Source organism: Syngnathus leptorhynchus, chromosome 5, assembly GCF_054491065.1.
Source record: "Syngnathus leptorhynchus isolate UIUO chromosome 5, UIUO_Slep, whole genome shotgun sequence".
Classification (NCBI taxonomy): domain Eukaryota; kingdom Metazoa; phylum Chordata; class Actinopteri; order Syngnathiformes; family Syngnathidae; genus Syngnathus; species Syngnathus leptorhynchus.
This window is the reverse complement of record NC_141199.1, coordinates 15412045-15436391: the sequence shown is the minus strand read 5'-3', so window position 1 is coordinate 15436391 and position 24347 is coordinate 15412045. Positions and strand designations below refer to the sequence as shown.

General features: G+C 42.6%; 1 protein-coding gene across 5 annotated transcripts; it reads right to left on the bottom strand.

The window, feature by feature from the left end:
• Nucleotides 1-162: 162 nt before the first annotated feature.
• On the bottom strand, nucleotides 163-24003 carry npnta (nephronectin a). Of its 5 annotated transcripts, none has more exons than XM_085913020.1 (14): nucleotides 23765-24003; nucleotides 20323-20423; nucleotides 17128-17178; nucleotides 15351-15443; nucleotides 12444-12530; nucleotides 8738-8857; nucleotides 7923-8042; nucleotides 6975-7109; nucleotides 6142-6264; nucleotides 4891-5292; nucleotides 2556-2639; nucleotides 1968-2066; nucleotides 1498-1757; nucleotides 163-1331 (listed from the first exon to the last, which is right to left on the bottom strand). In XM_085913020.1, exons 1-14 carry the CDS (start codon nucleotides 23836-23838, stop codon nucleotides 1221-1223), a joined length of 1860 nt encoding a protein of 619 aa, XP_085769146.1. In that variant the 5' UTR covers nucleotides 23839-24003; the 3' UTR covers nucleotides 163-1220. The 5 variants fall into 5 exon arrangements, with proteins under 5 accessions (XP_085769146.1, XP_085769148.1, XP_085769149.1 ...); XM_085913022.1 differs by having other exon boundaries at nucleotides 12444-12527; XM_085913023.1 differs by lacking the exon at nucleotides 17128-17178.
• Nucleotides 24004-24347: the final 344 nt, after the last annotated feature.

The following is a 24347-nucleotide window of genomic DNA, read 5'->3' as shown; positions in this document are numbered from 1 at the left end:
ATGGGTTTAGCGTTTTGAATGAAACCAGGGAAATAGAATAGTTACTTCTCGACCATATTTTAATTTATGAAGCCCGAAACTCCTTATAATAGAAATGATTGAAGGTGAGGTCATTATTGAACTATGCAAGTAGATGGAACAGTCCTTGGACAGGTGTACATCTCAAGCCAATGTATGTAGCTATGTCTTCACTGGTGGCAGCATGTATAATAAATAACAGTCTGTCAGTCAAACATGATTTATTTACAACCGGCTCTGCGCTAATTTCAAATATGGATAACACATGCATAGGATGCAACGTTTAAAAAAAAAAAAATCATCCAGTGCCCTTCATCGTCATCAAAGCATATATTAAATGTGCTTTACAGCTTAGGGGAAAATGGAGAAAGTACTTCAACAATGTAGAGTACACATTGTGTTCAATTAAAAAATATCACAAGCATTTTTTTAAGTGTGATTATTTAGCAGGAGTGCATTTACAGTATGTCTAAAGCACACAATGAACGGTTGCATTTGAGTATATATACATTTACAGTCATAATTTGTAAAAGCCATCAGTTTTCTGTAGCAAACGGCACTTGATAGACAATAATTGTACAGTAGAGCATAGCGTATATATCCATGTACTGATTCTCAGGATAGAGACACAAAAAGATTGTGATTTAAAAAAAAAATAAAGCTGGTAGCGCTTTGGGTTTTGAAATACTGTGACGATCGAGTATGAAAATAGCTGCACTGTTTAGGAGAGGAACAAAGCAAGTGAGAAAAATGTCCATAAGATGGAGAGAATCAAGTCACAGATTTAATTATACATTTGGTAATTATGTGTGTGTGTGTGGGGGGGGGGGGGGGGGGGTGCAATTTTTAAAGTCAAGTTGTTTCTCAATTGTTCTCATACAGTGGTTTTGATTTTGATCAGATCAGATGAGTAAGAAATGAACACCAGTGGCCACCACTGGTCTGACCACAGCAATGAGCAAAGCGACGACACGGGCAGCGGCGGGATTGTAGATGGACGTTACCATGGTCCCCACACAAGTGCAGGTCTCCAAGTCAGATGGTGCTGATGTCGAGTTCAGTCTTTTCCAGAAGCACACTCTGCTGCTGTTCATTAGTTTGGACGCCAGGGGGGCGCTAAGTGCGAAAAGGAGTCCGACCAAGAGTCACGACTCTTCGAGATGAATAGTTTTCGTTTCCTGGTTCGTCCCCGAGCCGCCGCGTCAGAGACTCGTCGGGTCGCGATCGTCCGTGCAGGAGCCTTTTGCTAACGAGATGTCGTCCACCGCCATCTCGCCGCTACGTCCTCGTCCGCGCTCGCCCTTCAGCACCACCTGGTGGGAGCACAGTCACGAGTTCACGCATTGCATCAATTTTTCAATGAATTTATTATAAAAAAAAGTTATTAATTTCAAAATTCAAATGGGGGGGCTGTGCAAACGAGGATCAAGTGGAACAAAAGTGAAAAATTATTCCAGCCCCGCCAAGGCTTGGACTTACGCTCTCCAGGCCCGTCCCCCACAGCGTTATTTGGGTGTGTCTCCAGTTGTTGCCGCCCGTCCTCCCCCATACCGCCGGGCCGTAGCGGGCACCTTTCTTTACAAACACCTGCAGCACACCCACGTGGTGACCCGCCAACTTGTGGCGAAATGACAGGCATAGGTTGCCCTCGTTCCACGGCGGGGCCAACGGGAGGACCAGCCTCGCCCCCCGCCCCGTCCTCTTGTTGCCCACTTCGGGGATGGTAAGGTAGCGTCCACCTGGGGAGAGAAACGCCGGAAATCTTTTCCAGAGTCTGCTTGGCATCACACAAAAATACGTCAATACAATTCAAACATGTTTGTAAAAGCAAAGAACAAAAGTGACGATAATTGGAGTCAAAAGTGTCACTCGTTGCCGTAGGACTTTTTCATCTCGTCTCATCTCGTCCATGATGGTGCTGTTTGCATTTTGCACCGTACTTTCATTACCTGCTGGGTCGGGCGTTGTCTCCCAGTGCACGTCTCCGTCCTTGTCCCTGATCCATCCGCAGAGGCCGTCATCAAAGGAGCAGCTCAGGAAGCCTGAATCTGGCCCGGAGGAAGACGGACAACATTTAAGAGCGCAGGAAGCAAGTCGTCGAGTTACAAAAATAAAGACGTACCCTAAAAAAAAATAAAAAGTGTAATTTTTGCGGGCACAGAAATTACTCATAGGGGTTTTGAGTCGGCTCTGTGTTGTCACAACAAAGCCAAACGCAATGTGAATGCATTTGCCCAAGATCCAGAGCCAAGTCGCCAGGCCTGCTCAGATTAGAACAGATTGTTCCAATCCCAATGAGGAAAAAAAGATTTCCTCTCTAAAATGCGTGTGTACTATAAAAAACACACCCATGCATGCAATCACAGCATGCAATGCTGGGAAATGGGGTTGCCGTGACGACGGCATTACCGGAAGATCGCCCATCATTTTGTCTTAGTGGCAGAAGTTTGAAGACGCAATTGGATTTATAGAGACGTGATGTCTGCTTGAGACTTGAGGCACGACAATGTCTGCACGGAATGTGCGCGGAAGCTTACCGGGGTCGTCCTTGGCTTCGTCGGCTGTGTTGCCCAGTTCGATGTCAAAGTCCAGCACTGTGTTGATGTTGTGGTCGCGCGGGACTGAGGAGACAAACGACATCGTATGAATACCCAAAGAGTCAACCTTCGTTTTTTGGGGGGGGTTTTTTGGCTTTGAGTTGTGAGCAAAAATTTGGCTCGTGCAGGTTCAATTTGTTGTCATTTCTTCCAAAAAGAGGCCAAGTGTGCTTGCTTCAAATTGATTGTTTCCACTCTCAGTTGAACTTTTGTGGGAAAACCCAAACATGAAATTTAATTAAATTTAAAAGTTTAAGAATTTCTTACATTTCTTGTTTTATTTAAAAATGTTTATATCCTGCAACATTTCAACCTCAATAAGTATTACACATTTCTTGAATTGTTGTATATTAGCAAAGTTGTTTGTTCAATTTGTTAAAAAATATCGCTCTTGTGATTGATGGGTTGAAATACTAAAAACATCATAAAAACATTGCATTTCTTTAAATAAAATATGATGATTTAATTATTTAATTTTATTTAACAATCTTGTCTCACAGTGAGAGAAAAATAACTAAAATTGCAGGCTATTATTAGCGCACATTAACTTTAAAAAAAAACACAGCGCGTGGTACATTTTGAATTCTGGTCATTGCTCAAAACCCTTCAGTCTTCCTTAAATAAGAAATCAAAGATTAATTAACAAAAAAAATCAAATCTAATTTGCACTCCAGCTCTCGCCGTGATTTAATGAGACGCGCTAATAATAAAAAGGATGGGCCTCCGGCGTACTGAGCCTCATCCAGACTCATGTGACTTCTGATGGGTCCAACGAGTGAGTCATAAAAGCCGGCAGGGCGTCTGAATGCCAAAGACGCATGCAAGTGGAGGAGGAGGCCGCGCCAGAACCTCCAGTGATCCTTGGCATCCAGGGCTCAATGTGCGTCTGTGTGTGTATGTGTGTACGCAGATGGTCTTTGAAAGAATGCACCCAAATGACGCCACCTCCCCCCCCCGCCCCCCTTCTACTTGGATATCAAGCATCCGGTCAAAGAGTGTATAAATAAAACGATCCTGATGGAGGAAAGTGTAACGTGAACTCTGAGGCCGGAGGCTGTAAGCAGATCTTCAACTGTCGTCTGATTAGACGCGGGCGGGCAAATCATATTTATCCTGTACTTCTACAATTCGAACATATCCTGATTCCAATTCAATATTCATATGGTAACACTCACGTTTTATTTTTATGATTTCTTCATTTGACCTGGCATTTGATGAAGTGGCGCTAAAATGAACTCTGTTGTCTCGTGTTGGCATTAATGACTTTGATGATGAATCTCTGTAAATATCCTCAAGGCTCCTTCCTTTTTATTTGCGAGCGATTATATGAAGAATTGCTCAGTAGGGGGGAGTCGTCTCCGAAAAGCAGGTCTTGGAAGTTGTGACTTGTAGACAGGTGCTAATGAAATCCTCTCTCCGCTCTTACCCCCCCCCATCAGCATTTCTAATTATGTGCCGCCATCTGCCCGCGCAAACATCTTACCTGCGAAAATCAACTTTGCAGCTGCACGCTTTTTGAATTTAGCTTATTGTTACCCACAAAAATCAATTTATGTTCTTGTTGGATGATTTGCAGTCCAAAATATAAAATTAAAGCTACCAGCAGCGACAAACACCCCCCCCTCCCTTTTTTTTTTTTTTTTAAATGGCAGATGCTCGAAAATGATCATCAATCTTTGACTGCATGTTCCATCCACATTAGATGGAAAATAATTTAATGTCACCCATCTGTCTACGATAACCAATTTTCATGCTGCTTTGGATGATCAGACAAAATTTCTCGGACAAATCAGTCTTTGAAGGACACTTGGAAATGGACAAATTGTGCTTCAAATGGTTGTTATAATAAAATAAAAAGTAGAAATATTTAGCTTTTGAGCCTTGAGATTCACGTTTTGAAACCAGATTTTTTTTTTTTTTCTGAGATGCACCCGTAGAAGCAACACAAATGTTTTGAATGCGGACTACATGATTCATCACCGAGCATTTTCACTTTTTATCTCAGAGTTCCCAAGTGAATAATAATAACAAGCGTTTACCCAAAGGGTGAAAAAAAAAATGCTTTACAACCTGTCTCAAAAATATCCAAGTATCTGAAAGTGCTTTAAAAGTCAGATGTATAAGTTTTATACGCAAAGTAGCTTTTAAAGCCTTGTGCTGCCTCTGACTGCTCATAAAATCCCCAAACACGATTTGCTAAATGGCCTATAATGCCACTAAGAGCCACAAAATGTTTTTTATTCATGCTATGAGGAAAGAAAAAAAAAAACCTTACTGTGCACATCTCCTCGTTGCTTAGTCACATCCTTGTGGATGCTGTTGTCCACAGTGGTCACCTGCGGAGGCGGCGGCGGAGTCGTCGCCGGTGCTCGTCTGGTAGGCGGCGCCGCTTTTGTGGGGACCAAGGCTTCTCGAGTGGGTGCGAGTGGCCTCCTAGTGGGGACCAAGGGCTTCCGGGTCGGAGGCTTGCGCGTAGGTGTTGTGGTCCTGACCCTCGGCGGCGCCGTGGCGACGGCGGTCGTGGTGGTTTTGGGGGGGACGGTGAACACCCGCCTGTGGGTTACCGGCGGACGCGGCGTGGTGGTGGTCCTCCTCAGGTCCACGTCAGGCAGGTAGTTGTGGAAGCTGGGAGGCAGTTTGCCCGGCCTCGGCGGGTCTATGGCCACCTTGGGAATAGCTGGAATGACAAGAACGTGCAGATGGAGCGCTAACAAGTCGTGAAGGTGTAATGAGGCAGACAATTGGCCATCAAGTTCCACAGCAACACTTAATATGCATCAAGTGGCTTCCGCAAAGCTGCCATGTCCCCAAATGTCTCTCTTTTGCGCCGCCGCGGCTAGAATTTTAGCACTTATGCTGTTCAGAGTCAAATGGGAGCTGGAGAGCAGCATAGAAGAAAAATATATGTTCATTTTTTATTTTATTTTACTATGCGTTCTATTTTGACACTCCTGGTCATCATGTGACACTTGGTGTAAAAAGTTCTGAAATTCTAATTCTGGTACACAGACCACACGCAAACCACATCTTGATGATGTCATGGAGCTTTTGTTCTCCTGCGCATTCTTCACGTCAAGAGGCGTGATGGGGGTCTGTGGTGTTGTCGGGGTAAAGGATCGGGGAAGGGAAGGGGGGGGGGGGTGTCGTCTCATCCGGGTTTCACGTGTGAGGAATGTGTGTGGACAAAAGCTCTGCACCTCAGTTGTCGCTTTCTCATCTTACTCCCAACTTTGATATGTGATTCCCATGTTGGATATTTAACCCCCGTCTTGGATGATGGGGAGAGGAAGCAGCGTGTCCTTCGTGCTCACTGGACCGCCGCGGCTTTAATGTCTGCCGAAGGACTCAATGATTCAAATTCTCAGAGAACTAATGGACCGTGCGAGATCAGGGGAAGAATATCTCCGTGAAATAAATAAATCTTGTGAGCTCAACGACAATTTGGCCTGATTTAAAAAAAAAAAAAAAAAAGAGAAGGAAAGAGCATGTGATAAGGATACCAAAAAAAAAAAAAAAAAGGGCTTACGTTTGCAGTCGCGGCCCATCCCCCTGTAGCCGTCTTTGCACTTGCACTTGTACGAACCCGGCGTGTTGAAGCAGGTGGCGTAGCCGCCGCAGCGACCCGTCTGCAAAGCGCACTCGTCCACGTCTGAAAGGAAAACCCCGTAGGGGAGGGGGGGGGGGGGAAACACATCGAATGAGCGATCGTGACGAGACTGCCGAGGCCTATTAGTTTTGAATGAACGGGCTGTATCAATGCTACTGTGATGGACAGCAAAATGAAGGAATAAATTGGACGCGCGGTATTATGTAGCAAAGTAGACCTTGAACGCTTTGGAACATGGAATTTGACCGCTTAAATAGTGGAGAAAGAAGCCAATATCAATATCTTTCAAGCCAGGTCTAGGAGATCATAATGTAATTCATTATATTGGATTTTTGTTTTGTTTTGCCATTTAGACCTACGAAATTACAAATCATATAAAAGGTGAAAAATGTACAAAATTATTAAATCATAAAAAATGAGTCGCAGCCTTTTTTTTTTCTTTAAATTTGCAAATGATATAATCAGACAAACGTCGATAGCCTCAAGGTCCACAATTTTTATCGTGTTTGCAATACCAAAATGGTTTATAAAAGTCCAGAAGAAAACCGAGATGCTTCAACTGAATTTGAAAACAACTTTTTTGAGCTCCCTCATTTTATTTTCCCTCCCACACCTCTTTTCTTTCACACGCCTACTCGCTGGGCTGTTTTCAAAATGAATAAACTGTAAATCCTGCAAAAGTTCAAATGACAAAAAAACGGCCCGCACTTCCCATCGTCTTCTGTATAAAAATCAACGTGAGCGAAGCGTACCGATGCACTGGTATTTCCCGTTGATGTATTGCAGATCGAAGCCGTCGTGGCATTTGCAGATGTAGCTGCCGAAGGTGTTGATGCACTTCCGGAACCTGGGGCACACGCCGATCCCGGTTGCACACTCATCCACATCTGCAAAAAAAAAAAAAAAGACAATCAATTCTACGACTTGGGGCATTGTTTTTTTGTGAGCTTCTCATCTTTGGGTATTATTATGCAGGCACAAAACACAGCCCAAATTGGAGCGTCTGCAGTCTGGGCTTGTTTGGGAATGGACCTCACATGTTGTTCCTAGAATATTCCTAGTGTGACTTTTTGATGCCAAGAGTCCTGTTACCCGACCTGGGACTTTCTGCCTCATCTTCATTCTGCCATTGAAAGCCAGAACCTCCTTGTTTGGAGCGGTACAAGTCCACTTTGCTAAACAGAACAATTAAAATAAAGCTCCAGCGGACAGTCTTTCCTGAAACAGGTCATAAATGTTTCGCACTGAGACGGAAGTGGAGCATCCCGTGCAACACCTGCAGCGGGTTTTGCTTCTCCTCCTCCTGTCTTTATGACTGATGTCCATTCCGTGTCCTACAATTACCCAACCCACAAGTTATACGGGGCCGTAGGGCAGAAATGAAAACTCTCTGGTACTAAAAAAAAAAAAAAAAACTCGGTTATTTGACCAAATTGTCAAGGTCAAGAAAGCCGGGCTCAGTTTGGGAGGCCGTCCAGCTCTGATTTGTTTTTGCTCCCACGTTGACTCTACTAAACCATTTTTATCGTTTTACATTGCAAGCTCTGCCAAAGTAATGAAAGTTTGCTTTTAGATCCGGGCAAAAAAAAAAACCCACGCCATTCCTGTTGGTGATCTATCAGGCGAGGGGGGGGGGGGGAGCAGCCAGCGACTCAACTTTCATGCCAGAGGTGGTAAATAAAGACGGCGACGTCACTTACCCATGCAGGTTCTGCCATCCGGAGCCAGCTGTAGCCCCGGCGACGGACACTGACATCGGACCTCTCCTTTCAGAACCTCGCAGCCGTACTGGCAGTTGGCCAGGCCGCAAGTGCGAAGGTCTGCTCCATACAAAGGAAACAAGACACATTAGCAAGTCGGTGCCCCGGGAGAAAGCGCTCTCACGACTATCCCTCATAAGGGCGAGGCTGACTGGGGGGGGGACAAAAAATACGGTGACATTGTTACATTCGAGAGAGCGACTAACCTGTTCTATAATTACTACCGACTCGTCTATTTCCCGAGCCATTAGCGACATGAGCTCGCATGAAAACCCTGAGAATCCTTCTAAAACGATTATACGGACAACTGGAATTTGCTCTCGATAACTTCCGACCGTGAAGAGGAAATTGAAAAGGCGTTTTGCCACAACGCTTGTCGGTTTGAGGAAGGGTGGAGCTGGTTGATTAAACGCCGCACTGATCTATTGATCAGAGCGCAGGCGGTAGAGACAATCCTAATACAGTCGGCAAGGCAACACAGCCTCGAGTGGTGAGCCGCGAAAAAAAAACCAAGTGAGATACTGGAAATGACAGGACACTCAGGTGAGGGGAGAATGTTCATCAAAGGCGAGGTGACGGAATTTATAGGGAGACATGCACAGGCATCGACTCGCTTGCTGGAGCAGCCAATCGGATTCCATTGCTCTGAAAGATTTCTTACACGGGATGTAGACGGAATGGATTGCGTTATAATCTCAGATAAGGAATCGATAAAGGCTCGATTGTTTTTCCGATGAATGGGGAACCATACGTACTTCCGCAGGTGCCGTCGGGCATCAGCATGTAGCCGTTGAGGCAGTAGCATTTGTAGCTGCCGTAGGTGTTCATGCACCTGTGCTTGCAGGGCCGTGGCTTCAGCCCGCACTCGTTCAGATCTGTAGACCAGACGGAAAACGGCGTCAGCGGAACGAGGGAGGGGCACAAATTAGTCAAGGAGGGCAGAGGTGAAGAGGTTGGATCCATTCAAGCGCAGCGGCTTGTGTTTGGAAAGAAGCGCCGCGACATGTTCGGACGTGCCCACCGAGCTCGGCTTCTCTGACGGGAAGAAGAGAAATTGCGGGAAAAAGTTAACCGCGGTTGAGGTTGCAAAAGTGGCAAATTTACGGTAAAATTTGCTTAGGGATTTTGTAAATATTCCATTTTGGAAGCATGGATTGAAAGGTGTCATAGTCAAGGATAAACATTTTATTCTTCTTTGGTTATAAGAAGACTTTCATGCACAATAATACAAATTAATTGTGATTTTCTACAGATTATTCGTAAATTTGATGGTTTTTAAATACTTAATCGAATAATTAATTATTCCAGTGTCTAACAAACATCGGTGTTGAGTTAAATATTACTGATGATGACAATATATCAAATGAATAATATGTATATAATAAATAAATGAATAAATAAATAAATATGCAAGCCACCCCTTCCGAAATTTTGGTATATCCCTGGTGCATTGATTCCCAATTCCCAGAAAGTTCCCAATTTTGAAAAATTCCCTAAATTGTGCATAAATCTATCTGCACGTGATGGAGAGATGTTATTAAATCGCGCTGACTCATCGGGACGACATCCAGCTGTCTTTCATAGAAGCACTGCATCATTCTCGGCCTTCTTTCATGCTGACAGGCCACCCACGGGGCGTGTAAAAAATCCCATCAGAACAAAAAAATTGGCATTTTTTTCCCCCCCAGGATGTATTTTCCAAGACTGGACCATAGGTGGAGCTAATAAGAGTATAAATCTCCGTTCCCTCGCTGCAATTGCATCACTGTCGTCGCTGCTCTCGACCCGTCGCCATCTGAGAAACGATCCTTCTACGACTTCATTTTCTTCTTACGCTTGATTCCTTAACGCTTTAACCAGGCAAATATGACAGCTTTATTTCTTATTTATGCTCAACAGCCCCCGAGGTGACTTCCCGACGGCTGACTATTCTGATAGTGTGAAAAAGCTCAGGTGTGACTAATGGCTTTGATGCCTTGGCCACGCTGCAAGCTGCTAAGTATCTTAAACACACTCACAGACACACAAACACACGCAACAATTTACTCCATTTAAATCTCAACCTTCTACAAACCACATTTAGTGAATTGGCGGCAAAATCATGACCTACAATTCTACGCTACACTTTAATATACTGTACAGTCACAAATTGCATCCGAGGAGTTTATTTACTCGAGAACGGATGGGGAAGTGTCTTTGAAGAAGGATGTCATCATAAACGTAACTCCCAGATTTGTCCTAAAGCCTCTCTGGCCACATTCAAAACTTGAACTGCATCGTTCAGATTCTCTGTTGAACATAACTCATGTTGACATAGATCCAACAAGGAAGAACAAAAAGCTAAATTTTCCATGAATTAATGGGCTTATATTTTAAGACTATTATTACAGCAGCTTTGGTCAAAGTACAGCCAATTAGCTTTCTTCAATCGGTTCTACGGAGCGTGTAAGAAGAGCTTAAGGATGAGCGCAAAAATGGGATAGCTCAAATGCTAACAAAGACTACAAAGTCCAAAGATCAACTCGGAGCAAACAGAACATCAACAGTTGTCTCCATGACATTTGTAAATAAACTCAATTTTGTCTTGGATACGGCGTCATATAGATTCCATCAACATGAGGTTTTAAGGCTGCTTTGTAAATGATCCCAACTTAAGCGACACAAACACGTGAGCAGTGTTTTATTGGTGGGACTGCTGCATAACTTCTATATTTAACGTACTGTATACCACGGGACACGATGGATGGAACTCTTCTATTAATAGTGGTTTGCGGTCTGCTAAAGCCCGGCTACCGCTAGCATTAGCATTGACTGCAGCTAAGGGAATACATTCCCTGAACACACACCAAGTGAAACATTTTGTTTGGCGCCTTGTTATTGGTTTTTATGATAAAATGGAATTGAACTTTAATGAGTTCATTCGAAGTAACAGGTCAACTGCAGGTCACATTTTCCCAATAATAAAACACATGACACAAAAGCCCTTGAAATTCTTCACCTGTACTTTCAGATGAGCGCCGGCTTGCCCTTGTCAGAGGGAAGCTTTAACTGCTTCATCTTTAATGCTTTACATCTGTGTGCGCTCAAGCACAGCAAACATTAAAAAAAAAAAAAAAAATTCTTCACTTTTTTAATTACCGCTGTCTGCCCACCGAACAAACGCGTTCCCCCCAAAAGCTGACAGCGAGTGTTCTCATTAACGTGACAACAGAGAACCAACGGCGACGCCGTCCAGCGGGCTCCTCGCTTGCTGGCGGCGCTGAAAACCAAACTGAAATGAAAAAGCTATAAGCAGAATACTCACGGCGCCCAGTTTGAGAGCTGCTGTTCCAAATGAAATCTTTGAGACGTTTAAAATAATCATGTCAAAAGAATAATAAAGTGATTCAATGTGGGCTTTTGCAACGCCCGTTGCTTGAGCCCCAAGAAGGGTGGAGAACACATGCCGAACACAGCCTGTGAGGGGAAAAGGATAAGATGCGGAGAAGTTAGAACAAGTGACAGAGAGAAAAGTGTGATAGCTCAAGGCTGAATAGTGCTGGTGAAACTCTAAAGCAAGGGGTCGGGACTATGTTCAAGTGTTACTTTCAAATTCCAACTCATCACTGTACAAGGTCATCGTCTGCTCCTAGTCTTGTCATGTCCAATTCACGACCCATCATGTCCCTTCCTCAGGAAATAACACTGGCTAGCTCACAACGCATGTTTTGTTATGCTAGCCGTCGCGTTCCTCCAGTCCTGTCCCATTTGCTAATTGTCAAGAGTCTAACGCTGTCTAGCTAGCTCACTATCCATGTCTGTTCTCGTTTGGACTACTTGTATCACTTCCTGATAGGCTGTAGAACTGCCAAGCTAGCTCACTATGTTCTATCCCGTCCTATCCCATTTGCTACCTGTCGTATCCCTTGCTCACATAGTCGAGCGCTTTTCTAGCTAGCTCACAATCGGTGTCCTACCCCATCGTGTTTGCTACTTGCAAAATCCCTTGAGGTTGTACAACTGCCAAGCTAGCTCACTATCTCCTATCCCGTCTTGTCCAATTTGCTACTTGTCGTGTTTCTTCCTCACAGGCTCTAGCACGATTTAGCTAGTTCGCCATGTGGTTGAAGGTGAGATTGAGGTGTGTACTGAGGGAAACAAGTCTCATTGAGGTATGCCGTGCTGCATTCCCTACAGACAGATCTCAAAAGTGGACTCCTTTTGTCAGGGATTAGCTCTCCGGGCAATGTTCTACCTTCGAAGGAGTGGTCGTGAGCAGCATCCAAAAGTTGAGAGCACAAGAGTGACAAAGGAGAAGGCTTAGAATCTACGCATGCTCTGCATTTCATGCGGGCATTCCTCTAGTTTGGATCGGATGTGCTATTTCTTGTGACCTCCCCTCAAAGTTGGGGACTTAATGATAGAAGTGGAGAGTGACGTCAACTCCTTCACCATGCACCACGTCGGAAGGATAAATCTCACCCTCTGTGACCGGATGATGGTCCACAGGTAGAAATATGGGTAGGTGACTGGACCACATTGGTGGAGTCAAATAGTCCGGTTGTTCTTCTTGCAAAAGAAGGTTTTTGGGTGGAAAGTAATTTGAAAGAGAAAAAAGTGGTGGAGGGACAAGAGAATGAAAAGGCAGTGGATTAGAACACCTCTGACCACCACATTCCTGGAAAGTAAAGAGGAACATTACGCAGTAAAGAGGATTACACTCGTGGCCGTTTGGGAGAAAGTGTTGTGTTTTTCCCCCCGCCAGCCTTTTTTTTGGAGTAGGATCTAAGGGAATTACAGTATCTTATGGATTTGTACCATCCTTCCGTAAAGCGTGTCGGAAGGCTCAAAGAGCGCCGCTTCCATTTAAAGAAGCGAATGATCGCCCAGACGACAAACGCTTAAGCCTGAGGAATTTTAGGCATTCTGCTTTCTCCCCGTCCAACTATGTTGTCCTCCCGGCACCAGACACCTGTTTAGATGTGACCATAATGCTACACTTGACTGCTTTGGACAGCAACCATTTCAAAAGGAGACGTTTCAACTTGTGCCCAGTAAAATGCACTTTTTTTTTTTTACCTGTTCTGTAAAGAATGAACAATACGGCCAAAATTTAATTGACATCTTTGTCCATGTACAAAATTTGGCGTAGAGTAAGGTGTGCTTATTGAATTGGGTTTTAAGGAGGATCCTTTCATTTGTTGTCCCTCGTATACGTTTATACCGCCTTTGCTTCCTTCATTCCAACCTTTCCTTTGTTCTTCCTTTGTTCCTTTTTACTTCCTTCATTCTTTTCATAGATTTCCTTTCTTATTTTCTTCATCTCAATCTTATTTGCATCCTTCTGAATAAATTAATTCAAATAGTGTTAACAGTGTCTATTTCTGGCCCGCCCTTTACATGTAACAGTGTTTTGACTGTAAACAAGAGACAAGGATTTAGAAAGCCACGTTGGAAATGTTGGAGATGTGGCACCTTCAGCTAAGTCTTTAAATAGCGGGTCAACTCAACCTCATCAAAGTCACCTACGCGCAATAATCATCTCATTAGAAGGTTCGCTTCTGCCACCGGTCGGGGACGCCAAATTGTCTGGACGGATTATGGCGGTGATGAGTTTATTTGCACAGCGTGATTAAAATCCCCAAACGCTTGCAGACATCTGGAGGAGGATCTTGACAGGCGTTTGTTTAACGATTCATTTATATGCAATCCCATCTCGACAGTGTGCACGGAAATAGCGAAACAACTTGTGTAAATACGAATATGGGGATGGCGCTAAAACGGCATTTTGTCGGGCATAATGAGAGCCTCTCAGGGGGGGCTAAATTCAATCGTAGCTATTTATGGGGATTACATTTCAGTCATAATTCTGTCAATCACGTCACTATAATATAATTTGATCCTTATTCTATTTGTTAATTGTCAATATTATTTTTATTCACGTTGGCCATCGTGCAAAAAGTCGGTAAGAAGATCAGGGTGTGATGTAAAAAAAAAGGTTAAGCGTATTTCAATTGAAAAACACAAAAGCGAAGATAAATGGCTGCACTCATATATCCGTTTTATGATCAAGGACTAGAAATTAGAAATCCCGAGAATTGAAAATTAATATTAATTTTAAAATTTAAAAAAAGATGAAAGAAAAACTCCCGTATTGGTACACTTTCTTTAAAATGATCTGTCATTGTGTTTGAAGGAAAATGTTATGAATCAAAAGCACTCAATGTATTGGTATTTGATATTATTGTTATCGCTACAACTATTGAGTACTGTTAATCAGTCTGAAAAAAGTAGTATTGAACATTCTGACAATATAACAATATCATCTAAAATTATGAGGTATAGAATTATGATTGATGATAAAAAAAAAAGGATGAATGGCAAGAATAAAAAAAACTAGCCAGTGCAATTAAAATATTTTGAATGTTTTCTTTCTAAACACTACATTTATAAGTTAATTGTAAAAAAAAAGCCGTAAAAAAAATCTTACACCGAACAATGCAATATCAAATAAAATGATTACTATTTTATGTTGCGTGGGTTGCTCTTATTATTACCTGACAATGCAGGACTTTATATCAAAATCTGGTCCATCTGGTCGGCGTGTGTTTGGCATAAAATGCTCAACTTTTTGTGTGTTGCATCTGTTGAGTGTTTAACAGCGCTGCTGCTGCTGCTCCGAGCGCCCAAAGGGTCATGTGTCAGTCTTCGCCTCGCACTTAAAGCACAGGAATGCGTGTCCATTTACTAATGCAGGTGCACTGCAGACATGTTTCATTTGCATTTACTGCCAAAGCTGTTTGCTACGGTTTCATTTCCCAGATCATCATGTGATATAAACGCTTCAAATATGGGTCGAGCAAGGGGGTGACGCTTTGACCTTTATTGGTAGGCGCCGCCAGTCGACTTAAGCCTTGCGACGCATATCAATCGTAAACTCCAAATCAATGTTTAATGAAGGCATGCATTTAAATGAGCAAGTTTAATCTATGGCTCGTGAATAATTCACTTTGCTTCCATAGCGCGCTCTGGCTCAAAACACCCGAGGTTGACTCCAGAAATGAAAAATGATGAGAAAAAAAAATAAATTGGGTTGAACGCGTCAAAATGGCGCATGGAGTGAGTTCAGCAATTTAAAATGCTCTGAAGTGAGCGTCAGTTTGAATCTAGGTTAGCGTAAAGAGTTTAGTCAGTAATTATTCTTTATTTTTAAATAACCGATTGAAAGTTAAAGCTAATACATTTTAAGTTGCATTAAGGGGCTTATTTGGATCAAATATGACTTTTATAAAATAAAAATGTCCTTCGATGTCATTGAACTGCAAAAGCGCATCGCTTGCAGTTTTATCACTTGAGTTGCTGCACGCTGAAAGGATTCGGCCCACTCACCTTGATTGCAGGTCTTCCCCGTGAATCCTGCGTGACATTTGCACTTGTTGGGCCCCACGCAGTCTCCGTGCTTGCAGCCCGACGGGCAAAGTGCTGAGTGGGAATTCAGAGAAGAAGACGAGTTTCATTTCGTCGCTTCATCACCCGGGCTTTTAAAAACGTGACATTTTATAGCAGTAAAAGAGCAGCATGGCGCAATTATGGAGGACAAGACTTAATCCTATAAGCTAGTTTATGGTGGTTTGATGGACCTTTAGGGGGACAATGCTTAATTCTATTGACACTTTTACAGCTTAGGTACATACAGTACTTGAATTTATGACACCATCTGTCATAAAAACAAGAGACTAGCCAGCATAAGTGAAGTGCTTTAATGTGGACTTGACTAAGTATTTGATGTTGATGATAAACAGAATGATTTGGGATTTTAAAAGTGAATGAATACGCATGCTATGTCTGGCTTAATCATCTAATTCATCAATTATCTTTTTGAGGCAGTTTTTAATGGGAGTGGAGTAGAATGGAATGTTCTTGAAAACGGAAAACATCCATCTTGCTTTGAAAAGTGTATTTTTGTCTGGAAAATTATGGAAATTTCATTTTGCTGATTTATTTTTAACAAAAGAGAGTGATTCAGACAAAGGACAATATTAATGCTGGATAGCTTCCTGATTATTACCCAGCCTTTTCATCATAAACCATTTCAAAAGGAATAGCTATGATTCAAATGCCGCAAATAGAAGCTAGCAGCTAGCCTTGTTAGCTTGGCCGACCAAACTTGGTAGCGTCACAAATGTGCTTCTAAAATTTGACAAACTAATGTTAGCTTTAGCCAGAGCTTGCCAAGCTTGACTGATTTGTTTTCACAGACATTTTTTTCTTAAAAACAAAGACTGTTGAATAGTTGAAAATGTCCAACGGACCATTAGGGTACTGTTGGAAAGTCGCCTAGAACAAAGCACTTCGTTAGCGGGTCAAACGAAAGAAACGTCTGCTGCCAAGTTACTAGCTCAACGCAGAAGAATGCTAAGCCAGATCAGAGGCGGCCATCAGCAGGGCCTCCAGGAGTATTTATAAGTTTCGAAGCTGGCGGAGAGATCAGGGAGGCCGTCGGCGTCGATGAAGCATGGCGGGAACTAAAACAAAAAAAAAGGCTTCAGCAGCTGGAAGGCCAAACATAGCTGGTCGGACTGACCTTCCATTAACACCATCCAAGTGGTGACACACTTTCACTGGGCTGGGTTCATTATTTGTACGGTAACTATGGTAACATCCTAATTAGGTTAAGTGGCCGTGCGATGGATACCGCATGAGCAAGGGGCTATTTTTGGTTTCCAAGATGATCGTTGTTTCATCTATAGTTCCGGATGACCGTAAACAACAGACGGTAAATCACATTCTTCGCAATTCTGGAGTTCATAGTTCAAAACTGGCTGGAATGTCATACTTTTCCGATCGATTAATGATGGCATTGATCGGACGCAAAACACAATCTTGTTCCCACCAATAATAATTCCCCCCCACCCCCAAGTTGGTATGCTGACTTAACTTTTAGAAATGATATCCAAAACTTCTGAACACATTGCAAACTATTTCCACTGAATATTTCATTGGTAGTGCATGGGTGTCTAGCCATCCAAGACACTTTGGGACTTCCGCTACAGTTGGGTTAAAGAGTTTAAGTGGCGAGATGATCGGGTTGACTTTGGATCTATAAATAATTCAACCCTGCTACTTCTCTCAGCGATCATACGACCATGCAACATGTGGAGCTAACCTTGGGGCTGGCACCTTATCCCGACTAGCCTGTGAGTTAAGACGAAGGGAGCTGCAAGACAAACAGCCAAATAGACAAGAACATAGTTGCAGGCATAGAAAACAATGTGAGAGGTTTAGTGAGGTTTTTTTTTTTAAAGCCCCAGTTCCACCAAATTGCATCAATTATGCAACAAAATGATGTTCTTTATCATTCCTGTTTTGCTTTCCAAACTATTAACCAAACTATTAGACTCAGTGGAAATGGGACTTTCGCCTCCTCAAAATAAAAAATAGCTTTAAAGTTTCGGAGTCACGTGTGTGGGTAATAAGATTGATTTTTTTTTTTTTGGGGTGGCTAATTTTGTACATGATGAGATTAGCTTGCCAGGTATCTTTTGTGTTGAGGTTTCCACCTTGGTTTTAGTTCACCCATTTATTATATGTATCAGCTCAAGCTGCAGACACACTTTCAAGTGGAGGAGGCCGAGAAAAATAAAGCGATAAGAAAGCTGCCTACGGATCATGGCGACAAAGTGAAACTAAAACGGTATCGCTTGACTGTTTTTTTTTTCTTATTCTTTTTTAATCACTTCTCTCAAAGCTCAAGTGACCGAGTGGAAACATAATCTTTGTTTTTGTCCAAACAAAGCCAGTTAAACAAAGTCCTGGTCTCAGTGGCCTTGGAGCCCACCGGGAAACCAATACATGGCCTGTCTGGGACGAAAATGAACCTCATTCAAACCCGCCTACGTATGCGGTTACACCGCAACGAGACGGGTCAATATTATTCATCGCTTTATTGATATTGGACCTTCTAGTATTCGATTTTAATGGACGGGACATTGTTAGAATGAACTATTTTTTTGGGACACAACAAAGCGATCACATGACCCGTATAGAAGAAAAGTAGCGATTGTCTCGTAATGTGACACTACAGTGGAAGGAAAATTGTCCCAAGAAATCACAAGTTGTGGATTTGCTCTAAAATTTCATTCAAAACGTTCCGTGGCGGTCAATGATCCCGACAGCAGCTGGTCGGAATAAGAAGCTCCAAGAGCAGCTTCCGGAGCATCTGAACATTAAACACAAGAGTCGAAGCCTGCCAAAGAATTTCGCCAGCTCGTCTTCCTCGGTCTCTTGTGCGCTAAACCTCAGAATCTCACACCTTTTGTTCTTCTCTCCGGATTTCTTTTTGTTTTTTCAAAAACGTGATACATTTTTAAAGTTGCATGAGCCCACGAGCTCATCTATGTAATCTCTCCCGTCAGAGGAGGTCAGCGGCACTTTCAAGCAGCTTGTCATGTTCACACGGCTGAGATTACTCTCCTTTTCTCAGACTTTCAAAGAATACTAATGCGCATCTCGAATAAATAGATGTCAGGCCGGGTCCACAATAACAAAATATCTATTTCAGTTTTAGCCGATCGATTTGCTGAATTACATTTTTTTTTTGTGAATGGAATGTGGTCATCACACATTTTGTATAGCTTCATAGTTTGTTAAAATTATATATCCAATAAATGAAATGATTCCAGTGTAATTTAAAGACCGTAGCCTTCCATTGAACTCTGTTGATGGATGAGCTCAATAAGGAACACATGCGACTCCGAAACAACATGGAGGGTCACGCACTGCTGCTTGGCTGGTCATCCTGAGGCATGCTTTGTTAATTCTTTCATCAAAACATAAAGTATATTTATTCCATAGGGTAGATGTAAGGATTATTAAAAAAATATATAGTAACATGCTTTGTACCAACCTGTTCTCATGAGAAATGAGTCAACAGTAACAAACAATCTACAATTGAACATATTTGTTGATTTTGGAAAGAGTCACGATTAAATTCCCATGAGAAAAAGTTGTTCTATTAAATAAAAAAAAAAAGGGAATAAAGCGAGGTGGGGGATATCATGCTTTGTTTTGGGTGTAGGGCGAGGATTAAAAAGACAGATTTGTCTTGGAAGGACCTTAAATTAATCTGGATGGAAAGAAAAGACCAAAGAATGTAAAACTGGCTGAGGCCAGGGTGAGTTCACTCTTTTCTCGCCGGAAGCCAGAGGATGGCCCGCCTCCACAAATTCATCACACACAAACAGCAGTGCGCGACATCGTTCCCCATGTACACAACATTTAATGAAACAATAATGGATTAAAACAACAACAAACATGCATAGCTATGAACCCTTTAAGCCTTTTCCCACCATGGGAAGTGAGCATTTTTTTCCACCGCATTTAGATGGTTTAGCCCAGTTTATGCTAAGCTAAACAGACTACTTAGCTAACCGATTCAAACAATTCCATTTCCTGCAGTAGAAAAGGCTTACAGGTTAGTAGAGCACTAAACAAGCAAAGCAGCAGCAGAGTACAGGGTGTATGCTAGCATGTTAGCATATTAGCACAAAACTCATTAAACTCCCAAAGAATACACGAGCCGTATCCTTCAGAGAGAACCGGTGTGTGTGTATGTGTCGGTTTTGGGCATAAATGGTGACATTGGGGTGCGTTCAGAAGCACTGCTTCACTCTGAATGTTTGAAAAGTCGTTCGCGTTGTTCCAATATGCTGGTCGTTCAGAGCGGCCCAAAACAGGACTATTGGGAATTGAGTTTCTGGACTGAATATCTAATTCGATCAGCTTTGTACACAAGCATCTGCAAGTGAGAATACTTTTGCCACCTCTAGCGACACCCAATAACTACTCTAGAAGTCGAAACGCGTCTATTTTTTCCCCATTTAAAAACACCACTGAGCACGTGCATGCTTCTCGAAGCCCTTTATCTACAACACAGGTGTCAAACTCAAGGCCCGGGGGCCAGATATGGCCCGCCACACCATTTTATGTGGCCCGTGAAGACAAATTGTGCATCAAATTTGTGTGTCATTACTAGAATTGCAAATTGTCTTCACTTTTAACAAGTTTTTTTTTATATTTGACCAATTTTTACTCGTCTGATTTGAAAACGAGTTTTTGTTTTGTAGCTTTTACTGTATATAATATGAGGTGCTTATACATTTATTCATAATGGCCCTCCGAAAGAAGCTATGCGGCCCGCGAAAAAAAATGAGTTTGACACCCCTGATCTACAGTGTTAAACCTAAAGCCACCTCATGATTCATTCAGAGCATCTATTTGTTTTTGGTTTTTTTACCACCCAGCTTGACACCTCGCCAGCCCACCCCTTCCTCCTCCAACATTGGCATCATCGGACACTCACGCTGGCAGTGACCCCAAGATCGGCGCGTCCATCCCCAGCAGCAGTCCACCCTGGCGCCGTAGCGGCACAGCCCGTTGGACGACGCCATCTGCCGCGGCCACCTGTAAAACGAGGCCACACGATGAGCTCGCCGTCAATTAAGACGTCAGAATAGGTCGGGAGGGAGTTGTCCGTGTTTTTATACCATTAGGCAGATGCTCACGGTACTTTGGCTCTGTGTGTTTATGAAGAAGAGAAAGTCAGTTTACATGTAAATTATGAACAAAAAAAGATTAGGTTTCAAAGAAAAAAATATGACTACCGTATGTTTTGTAGTCTATTTCCACGGAATGAGAAACTACAGAGCCCCGAACATGACAGCGGATAAATATTTAGGTTGGTTAGGTTATTCGTGTTGCAATGTGTTCTAATCTGTATAGACATTTTCAAAACATTTGTAAATAATAGGCGCCAGAGCACTTATGAGGGGCGGAACACCAGTGACTGCTCCTGATCTGACCTCAATATTTAAAAAAAAAAAAATCCTTAAAAGAAAAAAAATCTTAATCCATCAGAACCTGTGGCTCATTTATTTAGATTTTGAAAATGAAAATCAAGAAACACGATCACACTGAGGGACACTGATTTGGTTTTTTTTTTCTATTTGAATGTTTTCATGCTTATGAGAAGCCCATAATTTTAATTCCAATGATATATGGAGGCGTATTTTGATTTTGAAGGTTCCACCGCATGAAGCAGAACCGTACAGCTCTTCACATAGCACTTGGCGAGCAAACATCAATCCAGCAGCAGGTCGTCTTTATATAGCCCCCGGAAGACAAAAGCCGCTTTGTTTGCGCCTCGCAGCCAAGTGCGACTGTCACTCAGCATTCAGGAGGCCTGTGAAAGTCTTCATGGCGACATGATGAAATGCTAACGAGTGCCCCCCTTAGTATCCCCGGCTGCCAATCACGTCCCTCTGGAACAAAACCCCCCAAAAAAAAAAAATAGCCAGGTAAGTGTGATGATTAATAACGGATGCAAAAGAGCGATCACAAAATAGTTTGTGTAATTTGCTCTTCCCACTGATTGGCACTTTTTCCAGGTCATCATGAAGATTGTTCGAAACCTTCAAATTTTTTCGTCTCTCCAAATAACATCCACTGTATTCTCCCCTGGTTTGTTTTTAGTTTTTTCATATAGCTTCAGAGCTTTTTGGTGCCTTCCGCTGTCTCTCAAGTCCTTTTTGCACATTGATTCTCCAACCCGGAAGGCCCAATTGTGCCGTACACCGACAACGGCATCACCCGGGGGGAGTCAACTTCACCGTCTTATTGCTGTGGAGTTACACTACAAGACAGGAAATCAGCTGTCACCACTTTCCAGGGTGGAATGATTGGTGGATTATTATTTTTATTTTTTTGCCTATGTGTGTGCGCCTGAGCAAAATGATGTGGGGCCGTGAAGGACCCTTCAGGGCCACAAGGATAAGCCTGTTAGGAGCACTCTCCAAAAGGCAATAAGTGAGGGAGAGCAGGTAATAAATGGCTACCCCCACCCCACCAAACCGCACTCATGAGATGGGGACTTACTCTCAATGAATTCATATCCAGAGCTGAGCTGTAAAGAAGTGCAAATTATGAGCACGGCGACAAGCCTCTCCATCAGCCGCGGCGTTAATAACGTACAATATGGCGGCGTACATAAATGATCATTACGCTCACGCACCGTAGCCCACGCGAGATATCCGTCAATGGTATTACGCCGCCGGTCACTGTGGTGATTATAGATGATGTGTCGAAATAATATGACGGAGGTAATTAATTGCAATGTGTTCTAATTTGTTTGCTACACCTCAAAAATACATCTTTAGAGCGCCTCGTTGTACGTCGTGAGTGTGTGAAAGACGGTAGGGGTGAAGAACGGGGGGGGGGGACTCCACCTTGACAGGATTTAGGATTTGGGGTAGTTGCTTAAGAGTGCCTCGTTGTTTGCTGTGAGTGTGTGCAAGTCACAGAGGGAAAACATTTATTTTTCACAATATTTGAAAAACACAGTAAGACTCTAAATCTGAAAAAATCACCTACGGAGATCTCGGGCACACATTCTTTGTGGCACAGCATCTTTCACGTCTGGGTAAACACACTTCCTGTTTGAGCACGAGTGATGGTGTCTGCACCGGATTGTTGTTGTTGCTTACCTGCTGCGCCACCTTGCATTTGCAGAGATCTTTTGTATGGAGGAAAAAAAAAATAGCGGTGACACTTTCATTTGTTGTGCGAGTTTTATGCTAATAAAACAGAGATGTTGACACGGGCGCATCTCCTTGATCCATGCAGCAAATATGTCACTATATTATTCCCCGTTGGGTAGAGCGGCTACACTCTAGTTGCACTTTCATCCATAAATCCTGAAGGGCTAGGAAGACTGAATTTACACGCTATGGTTAAAGTGACATCCTTCTGATTTTTTTTTGCTCCCAAGTGATTCAAATCGGACAAGCCTATTTCTTAATTCAGTGGTGCCTTGAGTTTTTTTTACCAGCTCACAGACTTTAACTCATCTTTACACATTGCAATGGAAATTACATTCTCGGACAGTTTCTTGAAAGAAAAAAAAAAAAAAGAAGAGAAGATCAGTTTAGGGTATATCCTGTCTCACACCTGAAAGACCGGATAGGGTCCAGAATGGGGTTTAAAAAATAGTGAGACTTTAGTGGATAGTGAAAACCAATTACTACAACATATTTTGTGATAGAACGGTTGCATTTAAAATAAAATGTGAATAAAAATGCATGAAACTCAGCAGACAAGAATAGAATCAAAGTGCAATATTTCTATGACCAATAGTATAAGTTCAAACTTAGAAGATCAAATGGCATCTCTCTAATTATCATTATGATTAGTTCAGATGTAAATTTCATAAAGTGTTGTAGTATAACAGTCTCCAGATATATAACAGACGTTTATAATAAGCAATAACAGTATATACCCCATTGTGTTATGATGTCAACGTGAAAGGTTGCAGATTAAAAAAAAAGCGCACATATGAGAAATTGAGGATTAAAATGTGAAGTTTAGGCGCAATATTTCTATTAACGTCATTCTGTATTTGTTCAGAACTCCAAGAACTCCAAAAGAATCCAATATGGTGCAAAACAATAACGCTGTCAATTCAGTACTGTAAAGCCTATTTCTAATTATAGCTTAAAATGCATGCAAATGAATGCAAATATGCATTCGGGGTCTATACCTTAAGAAACCTTTGTAATTCAAAAGTAAAGTTCAAAAAGAGTTGCATTATGATTAAATCTAGACACATTTCTACTTAAATCAATTAATAAACTGAAATGCACGTTCATGAAATATATCCAAATAATTAGGTGCAATAGTTTTCTAATCAAACTCTACATACAAGCCCAAAAATGCAAGTGCGAGACCCAACCCAAAACATGTGCACGTACCTGCCGTCAAACTCCGCTCGCGTTCCACAGCAGAAGGTGGCGACCACGAAGATGAACTTTATCCAGGAGTCCATGGCGTTTCGTCCCGATCCTTAGTCCTCTTGGAGACCAGAAAGACGCGTCTTCCTTGTTGCTCACACGTTCTGTGCGTGCATGTGCGTTATATATCCAAATATGTGGAGCGCGTGAAAAAGAGCGCATAGGGTGCTCCCCTCTTCCTCTCGCTGTCTCTTCCAGTGTGTCTCTCGCCCTCGTCTTGTTCTCAAGTGGAGGCAGTCACACTTTATAAAGCGGCCGGGGTACGTGCGCCTGTCGCTTTAAGAACGACGTCACGAGAAAGGCACCAAATGTTGCGCGCGTGGACAAGGTAAAGAAGCGATTAGTTAGCATTTATAAGAATCATTTATCAAATCAAGAAAGTGAGTTGCTTAGTGGATGGTGGTGGCTCCTGGAATTGAGATACCGTATTGGCCCGAATATAAGACGCCCCTGATTATAAGACGCCCCCCTTTGTCTAGACCCCAAATGTAAGACGAGCCCCCCTTTTTCAGTTTTATTTCAATGGAAAAAAAAACTTCGTCTT

Bases quoted from the DNA above. Each gene is read 5' to 3' on its own strand.
- npnta (XM_085913020.1), bottom strand. From the start codon at position 23,838: ATGGACTCCTGGATAAAGTTCATCTTCGTGGTCGCCACCTTCTGCTGT. The intron at 17,179-20,322 runs GTGAGTGTCCGA...TTTGTCTTGCAG, and splicing joins ATCTTGGGGTCACTGCCAGC to CTCCCTTCGTCTTAACTCAC. The intron at 5,293-6,141 runs GTAAGCCCTTTT...TTGTCATTCCAG, and splicing joins GATGGGCCGCGACTGCAAAC to CTATTCCCAAGGTGGCCATA.